General features: G+C 41.6%; 2 protein-coding genes across 4 annotated transcripts in view; both read right to left on the bottom strand.

Moving 5' to 3' along the window:
- Nucleotides 1-122: 122 nt before the first annotated feature.
- znf622 (zinc finger protein 622) lies at nucleotides 123-3390 on the bottom strand. Of its 2 annotated transcripts, none has more exons than XM_083541792.1 (7): nucleotides 3238-3390; nucleotides 1953-2537; nucleotides 1622-1873; nucleotides 1372-1534; nucleotides 1118-1233; nucleotides 877-1020; nucleotides 123-563 (listed from the first exon to the last, which is right to left on the bottom strand). In XM_083541792.1, the coding sequence occupies exons 2-7, from the start codon at nucleotides 2530-2532 to the stop codon at nucleotides 430-432; spliced, it is 1389 nt and encodes a 462-aa protein (XP_083397918.1). In that variant the 5' UTR covers nucleotides 2533-2537; nucleotides 3238-3390; the 3' UTR covers nucleotides 123-429. The 2 variants fall into 2 exon arrangements, with proteins under 2 accessions (XP_083397918.1, XP_083397917.1); XM_083541791.1 differs by having other exon boundaries at nucleotides 1622-1876; nucleotides 3238-3389.
- A 1343-nt stretch (nucleotides 3391-4733) lies between these two features.
- Nucleotides 4734-8276, bottom strand: part of LOC310726336 (single-stranded DNA-binding protein 3) — a 41983-nt gene continuing 38440 nt past the window's right edge. For both annotated transcript variants that reach the window (XM_083541812.1, XM_083541813.1), the window contains 3 exons: nucleotides 8199-8227; nucleotides 7997-8098; nucleotides 4734-7868 (listed from right to left, as the gene is read on the bottom strand). In XM_083541812.1, the coding sequence (XP_083397938.1) occupies nucleotides 7839-7868; nucleotides 7997-8098; nucleotides 8199-8227 (161 nt within the window). In that variant the 3' untranslated portion in view covers nucleotides 4734-7838. The remainder of the gene's footprint in view (nucleotides 7869-7996; nucleotides 8099-8198; nucleotides 8228-8276) is intronic.

The raw sequence follows: 8276 nt of genomic DNA, 5'->3' as shown, positions 1-8276 counted from the left end.
ATTATTTCATTTAGGATTTTTTCTTTTTAAATGCTGTCCTTTTCCTGTTGACATTTTCATCTTAAAATATAAATTACAATACTTTTGGTGACTGGTGTATAATATAAACGTGACACAGTTAGTGAAGTCATACGCAAAAAAAAAAAATTTATTTTATAAACTAGTGTACAGGAACGATTTGTACAGTGAGTTGTAATTTTCGTGATTTCTATAGTACAACACCAAGCTCGCGATTTTTTCCAGACACAGATGTTCTGATTTGTTTTGTGGTTTTAGACAGTTTCAATAATGTGTATAATTTGATTTGGAAACAATTTTTTTTTTTTTTTTATGGTTACAAATGTCCTGAACGGTGGTCATTCATAAAGAAAATTCATAAGGTCCTTAAGGAGGCCAAGGGCCACGGTGTCTCCGACATTCGAACCAGGTTTAAAACATGACCTGGGCCCTGAAGTGGGGCTGCTTGGTTGCGTTGTTGCTCATTCCCGTCCTCAACATCCACATCGACTTCATCCTTTGGACGTAACGCATGTCCTTCTGCTGCTTGACCCCTGAGCCTTTACCTGAAACGCAGATGCGGCACGTTATAGACCAACATGGACCACGTCGTAATCGATCCGAACACTCGGGGCGAGGTGACATAAATCGCAAATGGATGTATGTTGAGCGGAGTGGGTTTCCAAGAAGCTGTATTTGAATGGTTTGAGCTGAAAAGACCAACGTGGTCTTGACGTTTTATGGGAACCGCTGCATTATAGTGCCATCATCTGGACGACGGGCTCGATAGATCAAGCTTTGTGTCTTTTTTATTCAGGATACATGAATTTGGTGCTTGGACCCCTATTATTTCTCGTATTAATAATAAAGGTTCCTTACCAGATTCTCCAGCCCAGCCCAGAGCCTGGTACTGCCTCAGGACCCGTCCTACTGCACGCTGGTTATGTGCAGGTACCAGCTCCCTCTGCGTCCCGAAACGCTGCTTATAGTAACGCATGAGAGAGCGGTGACCGATCTTCGCCCCTGTAGCACACGAAAAAACATGGGCATCAAACACGAACAGGGGCAGACAAACCTCACAGAGCCGTACCCGAGTGTTTACTGAAGGGGTGGTACGTACCGGACGGCAGAGTGAGCTCGAGAGTATCGTCATCGAACTCCACCGTCTTCTCGTCGGGAAGCCCTCCGTCCTTCATTTCTATATCGGTTCCGTCACGAGCGTCAGGGTAGCTACTCCTGAGCACCACCACACACACACGCACTTATTAAACATAATTAAAAGGCATCTGAGGCATAATTTCAGAACAATCGGAATGAGAAGCGTGGCAGCCCCGCAGTGCAGCTACGGCGACTACATCAGGCAACCTGTTGTACCTGAAGTCGTAGAAATCGGCGAACTCGAGCGCCGCGTCTCCGTCGGTATAGAGTTTGCAGTGGCTCTTGTCGCTCATGTGCGCCTGCACCGCTTCGATAGAGTAGAACGACTTGCCTTTCTCGTTGCACCATAAGCACACTTTGCCGAAACCCACCTTTTCTCCTGTGGGGTTGAGAAAAGTTACTAAAAATTAGGACTTTCCTAAGGCGTTAAAGCAGAGACACTGGACGCTTGACCTATCAGACTCACCCAGATACGCCATTAATCCTCGGAGATCCACCAGGTACTCGATGTCGGGGATGAAGAAGCTGTGCTCTTTGGTCATGTGGGCCATGTTTTTGCTCAAAGAGTGCGAGTGGTGCAAACAGAACAGACAGTCGGTCACATGGATGGAGCCCGAAGCAGGAGTGGGCTGGGCTATGCCGCCCTCTTCCGTCGGATCCTCGTCTTCAGCCTCCATCTCCACCTCATCATCATTGGCGTCGTCACAATCCTCCCATTCTTCTGAAAAAAATTGCAGATTTCAAAACTGGAGCTTTGTCGAAGCTGCAAAATATATGAATAAAAAGTGTAATCACACCTTCATCTGCTTCATCCTCTTCCTCCTCATCCTCCCCTTCCTCACTCGCGATCTTCTTGGCTTGCCGCTCAAACCATTCCAGGCGTGGCGCTTTACCGAGCCTCCTTCTCTCCTGTCTGTCTGGAGGTGCAGTTTCGGAGTTGGCGTGTCTAGGTTTCGGCCTCAGGCCTTCCCTCATGGCTTTCTGAATCGCCTCGTTCTGAGCGTCCTTGTCCAACTCGGCTCCTTTCTCCAAGTTCTTCTCGTTCATGCGCTGCACCGCCTCCTGGGCGACGGCCACTGCTTTCTTCTCGGCTTGCTGGTGCTTGTGCGACTGCAAGTGGTTGTTGTAGGCGTTGGTGCTGGAGAACTTTTTGTTGCAGGTGGTGCAGGTGGAGAGGCTGTGCGCGTCTGCCAGCTGCTGTTCGGCAGCCGCTCGCTGGGCCAGCACGCGCTCCTGGAAATTCTCAGCCGTAACCGGTGGCATGCTGGCTACCTTGCGCTTCAGGTTGTACCGGTGCCAGTCGGTTTTGTAGTGTGCGCGCTGCACGTCGGCGTCGACGAACTGAACGCGGCAGCTGATGCAGGTGTACGAAGACATCGGGACTGCCCGGAGACACAAAAGCAACCGGTTAATTACGCATCCATATCAGAAACAAAAGAGTTTGAGGAATAAATGGGCAGGACCTACACTCCAAATATGGTCATAGGAATCCCCTGGCACTTCATGAACATTTAAGTCATGAGGGCCGAATAAATTCCCTGTATTTAATACCTGTTCATGTGTGAAGTGGAAGCTCAGTGGATAAGACGTCTCTTGGATTTCTGATCGGAAGATCATCGGCTCAAATCCCAGCCCCACCAAACTACCTCTGCTGGGCCGTTGAGCAAGGCCCTCAATTGCTTAGCCCAATAACTAACTGTAATTTGCTTTAGATAAGAGCATTAGCCAAAAGGCACTAAATGTAAATGTAGCAGGTCTACACAGGGTCCACACTCTTGGTACCCCAGGATAAGGTTTGACAATCAACTCCACGATGGCCACGTTTCTTCATAAACTGACCACGAGTTTTGTTCCTAAATCTTACTTTTTGTCGATTTAAACAATTTTGGTCACATTTATTTTACTAGTTAACAGGTCAGGGGGGTACCAAGAGCACTAGTAATACAACACTACTAGTACTAGCAAACGAACTCATAGCTAAACACAACAAACATGGCGCAGATGATAAATATACGTATAAAAATACAAACCTGTATATGTATGTATGCAGGTATATACGCTTTAGATTAAACCCGGTCTTACCTGTTTTCTATTTGTCCACTTTTTTGTCAATAAAAATATATATTTGTTTGCTCGAGTTGAACCCACGTTCCTACATGACAAGAGGAAAACCGTAATCTTTAAACCGGAACTGAACTCCATGCGGGACGACGACGCTCTTTTTTGGGGGGGATTTTTTTGGATTATGTCGCCATCTTGTGGTAAAACAAAATATCGGTTGAAAGTGTTGTGAAGGAATCGGTCGAAATTAACTTGATATATAAAAGTCGACTTCAATTTTCAATTACCTCGAACAATTTCTTGATTCAAAGTGGCTTCAACATATAAGCGAACTAATAGAGAGGCGTTTTTTACAATTAAAAACAACAAATAAAAAATCTAGGATTCACTTCAATTCGAATTAATTATTTGAAACATACACCCAAATCCATATCCTCGTTCACACAAGATGTGATCTGGATAGTGAGAGGAAACTGTAGAACCCACAAGAAACTGGAGTTCATGCAAAACTCCAGATGGACAAGTCACCCGATGGGACCATGAGGAAATTTGTAGAAGCGTTTCAGTAACAATTTACCTCGTAGAAAACGTTGCAGCTGTTGATTTCGAACCATTTTCACATTACATACTGTATGTCCTTGTAAGTTCACATCCCTTGAGACTCACCTGGATTTATTCCCATGCACATGTTGAGCTCTTCCAAAATACAAAAAGGCATGCTATGGATATTTCAGGTATAAACATAACTTCAATCTACCTTTCATCAAAACACTATGTGGACAAACGATTGTGGACACCCGACTTTGAGATAAGTGCTTTTTAAACATTCCACATTTAGTCCGTTTGCTGTGATATAATAACCTTCATTCTTCTGGGAAGATGTTCCACCAGATTTTAGTGTGTGTTTGTGGAGATTCGAGAGATTTTATTCAGTCACAAGGGCATGGGAAGGAAGCCTTGAATGCAGCCAGTGTTTATTTGATTTTGTTCAATAGAGTTCAGAGCTCTATAGCAGATCTTCCACCCCAACCAATGTAAAGCAGATCTTCATGGAGCTGGGTTTGTGCACAGGGGCATCTTCATGCTGGAACAGGTTCGGGGCTCTTAGTTCAAGTGAAGAGAAAACTTCATTTCACCACATCCAAGGACATCCAATAGAGTTGTGTTCCTCATTTATAATATGAATTTTATATTCATGATTTTGGAGAAATAACGAAAATCAACTGCAATATATATCTCCACACATTAGATACAATGAGAGATTCAGGACACTAATATATATATATATATATATATATATATATATATATATATATATATATATATATATATATATATATAAAGTGTCAAGTAAAAAATGGAAGAAAAAAAACAAAAGAATATTCTGCTTTCATCTGTTGTTTGGTGTTGATTAATGAATGCTTTTAATTAAGTCACCAAGACAAAATAAAGAATGTTACTTGTTAATAATAAAGACTTTGGGAATGAGAGGGAGATGAAAATTCAGGAGTCATTGGTAAAAGGGATTATGTTATTTTTTTATTAGTCTTAAATTTGTATCTACAACGAAGGGACACGAGCAAAAAGAAGTGACGACTCCATAGGAGAAAAAAAAAAATTACATTTATTATTGATGCATTTTTTTTTTTTTTTTTTTTTTTTTTTACATTTTTAGACGACTTTTTTTTGTTTGGGTTTTTTTTTTCCTTTTTTTTTTTTCTTTTTTTCAGTCTAAAGAAATCTTTACAATAGAAAGAAACATTAAAACTACACGAGACAAAAAAAGTCCCTAGAAGACAAGGAGCCAGTCTAAATCTAGAGGTGGAAAGGGGGAAAAAATTGAAGGAGGTCCACTGCTTAGTACTCAATACTGCTTGTTCTGTTTCTTGGAGATAAAAAAAAAAAAAAAAAAAAAAAAAAGAAAAATAGAACCGAGGCTTTCCGAGGACCAACCATTTTAGTTTCTCCTTAATGTTACATTATTATACAGCGTCACAACAGTAGTACAGAGATGGCCGATGGGAAAGGCTTCGTATGGCAAACAGGGTAAAGACACCGGCTTGATCCCAAATTGCTCCATACTCCCTACTCCCTGGGTAAAAGGGGGTAGAAAATGGAGGTCACTCCCCGAAGAGTGTCCAATTTGAAAATTTGGGATTTGACCATAAAAAAAGATCTTAGAACACAGAAAAAAACGTCTCCGTTTTATTTCAAATCACTTTTTTTTTTTTGTAATAGATAAAAATCCTTCATCGAAGTCTGTATCTCTGGTCCCTTGAAGTTTCGAATTTGAGCCTTCACTTGTTTTTCTGGGAAAGTGCACAAGCCCTCGCTCTCTTTCTCTCTATGAAGGATCACGAGTACTCGAGGCTCAAACAGGAGTGGTGTTGGGACTGCTACAAAACCACCTCTCTTCTAGTTCAGCTTTAACCTGTGGATTCATCGTCATTGCAATAAGACAAGTTCTTTTTCTTTTCTGTTTTTCCATTTCACTGAAGATTGTTTTTGTTTTTTGTTTTTCAGAGCTAGAAACGTTGCTTTGTTTTACACTTTTGTTTTGTCTGTTTTACCCTCCAGTGATTCGTTCGTTGGTCGGGAGTGGACTATCAAAAAACATGTCGATGATATCAAAATGCATTTTACAGTATTTACAAGAAGCAAATGATCCAAAAAAAAGGGAAAAAAAATGTAGGTGGAGTTTGGGAGGCAGGGTAGAGTTCAGAAAAGGTTAATTTATATATAAAAAATGTTGTTTTTAAAAGATGCGAAACATTCAGAAGAAGAAAACGTTGACAAATCCTGATTGGTACTTGCATTGTCGGATCGGCGACGGTAACTAGGTAGTCCTGATTGGATCTCTAAGATAAAGTTTTTTTGGGGGTGGGGGGGGGGGGGGTGTTGAATTTAGACAAAGTATAGCCCCACAGTCTTGAAGAAGTAGAAGCCTGGGCTCTGTGACTCCTTTTTTCTGACCTCCTTCCTCCCTTCAGTCCTGGCAAAAAAAATAATAATAATAAAAAAAAGAACGCACATATCTGAGCACCTCAACGTACGTTTTTTCCGTTTTCCCTCGTTTCCCAGAGACGCCGTGTTTCAGGGACATGCAGGCTGGGTGGGTTTTGGGGGGGACAGGGATGTGATTCAGCAGGAGGTATCTTTAGACTGGCATTATTTACATGTTTACAATGTCCTGAAGTGTTGCAAACAAAAAAAAAAAAAAAAAAAAAAAAAAAAGGAAATAAAAAAACTTTTGGAAGGTGGACGCAAAGGGGTGGGGGTGGTTTTTGGGGGGGTTGGGGGTTTAATTAAATAAAACCGTGAAGCTGAAAAATTTTTGTACCACAAAATTGCTTTTTTCAAAATTAAGAAAAATAAAAAAAGGGATTTTAACTTTAGAAGAAAAGTGGGTTTTTTTTTTTTTTTTTTTTTTTAATTTGTTGGCCAGAGAGGGTGCAATAACACAGCAACAGCAAAGTGAGATCAAATCATGGAGTGAAGTTTACTACTATCTGAACTGATCTCACACCTGGGGCTTGCAGAGCTTTTTGTTGAGAGGGGGACATAAAAACGAGGGAAAAAAAGGGGGGAAAAAAAAGAAAAGAAAAAAAAGCTACATTACGTAAACGGGGAATTCCAAAAAGTCACGCATGAGGAGAGAAAAAAAAAATAAAATCATAGAAATAAGCCCAAGCTCAAATCTGACCCCCCCCCCCCCCCCCCAAAACAAAAAACAAAAACACATTCACAAAAGAATAATAACAATAATAACTCATAAGAGTTTCCACTGGGTAGCATGAATGTGCTTACTCTGACGATTTCATGGTTATTGAGATACAATGTGCCCTTCTGAGGAGAATAAAAAAAAATACCCTTATCAATTATTCATTACAACATTAATACAAAAAAACCCAATAATTATTAATAATACAATACATACACAAAAAGAATGGAAACGTTCGTAGCCCGTCACATCTTCATGAGTGTTTCACAATGTACACGTTAATGTCAAACGAAGGGGGGGGGGGGGGGGGGGGGGGACATTTTTTTAGTTTTTTTTTTTTTTAAATAAAGGAAAAAAAAAAAAAAAGAAACCCGCACGTCCCAGACTAAAACCTAGCGCGTTAGTGAGGAAAGGGGAAGAAAATTTCAAAAAGACGAAAGCGAACATGGAGTGAGTTTAAAAAGAGCTGAGCCGAAACCCACACACGTTCCTGTTCTGCACATCGGTCTGTCCTTTCGCAGGGGTGGTGTTTGCGTACACGTTTGCTGTGTTTGTTCGTGTACACGTGTGCGACTTTTTAACGCCCCTTCTTTTAATGTCCTGAGCCGAAGAGAAAAGCGGTCAGCAGGCTCTTCCTGTGGCTCGGGGGCTGCTTCCTGTCGCCAGGCGGCCGTATGGGCGCAAGTCCTGCGCTTTCCTACGACGTCCTTCACGAGGCTGCTCGGTGCGCCACGACCCCTGTCCAAAGTCCCGTGAGGCATGTGCGTGTGGGGTAGGGGTGGGTCAGGGTTGTTTGGTGGTGTCAAAAGGAATGCGGGGTACAAAAAAAAAAAGGAAAGGAAAATCAAAAACGAATAAAATAATCATAATTAAAAAAATACGAGGGGGAAAAAATTTAAAATCACACGCTCATCGTCATGTTGGGTGAATACTGAAAACGAGAAGAAAGAGAAAATGAGCGAGAAGACGGATACAGCATGGTCATGGTACGACGTCATTTGGTATCGTAACTAAATATAAATTTTTAAGATTTTTTTTTTTCCTCCTCCAGCTACTCACACTTTCGCTTTGGAACGGGTTGAGGAAGTTTCCGCCCATTTCGCCGTCGTCTCGCGGTGTGCCTGGCGGATTATTCATCCCTGCCATGTTGCTGGGCGAGTTCTACGAGGGGAGAAATGGGAAAATGGTCAGTGCTCTTTCACACTGGAGTAGCTAGTTTAATTATTTTATAGCTGTTAAATAAAATATTTAAAGTATTCACCTTTGGCAACCCATCCATGTCACCAGACCCTACAAATGTGGAAATAAAAAAAAGTTGACAAAGAGACAACACAACCAA

The sequence above is a fragment of the Silurus aristotelis genome (genome assembly GCF_946808225.1).
Source record: "Silurus aristotelis genome assembly, chromosome: 5".
NCBI classification, from domain to species: Eukaryota; Metazoa; Chordata; class Actinopteri; order Siluriformes; family Siluridae; genus Silurus; species Silurus aristotelis.
Note: the sequence above shows the minus strand (reverse complement) of the source record. Positions and strands in the feature narration are given on the sequence as shown.

What these genes read in the sequence shown, in the direction of transcription:
- znf622 (XM_083541791.1), bottom strand. Translation starts at nt 2,532, where the DNA reads ATGTCTTCGTACACCTGCATCAGCTGCCGCGTTCAGTTCGTCGACGCC. An exon ending in AGAGGATGAAGCAGATGAAG is followed by an intron (nt 1,877 to 1,952) that starts GTGTGATTACAC and finishes AATTTTTTTCAG; the next exon opens with AAGAATGGGAGGATTGTGAC. An exon ending in GGGCTGGGCTGGAGAATCTG is followed by an intron (nt 564 to 876) that starts GTAAGGAACCTT and finishes TCTGCGTTTCAG; the next exon opens with GTAAAGGCTCAGGGGTCAAG.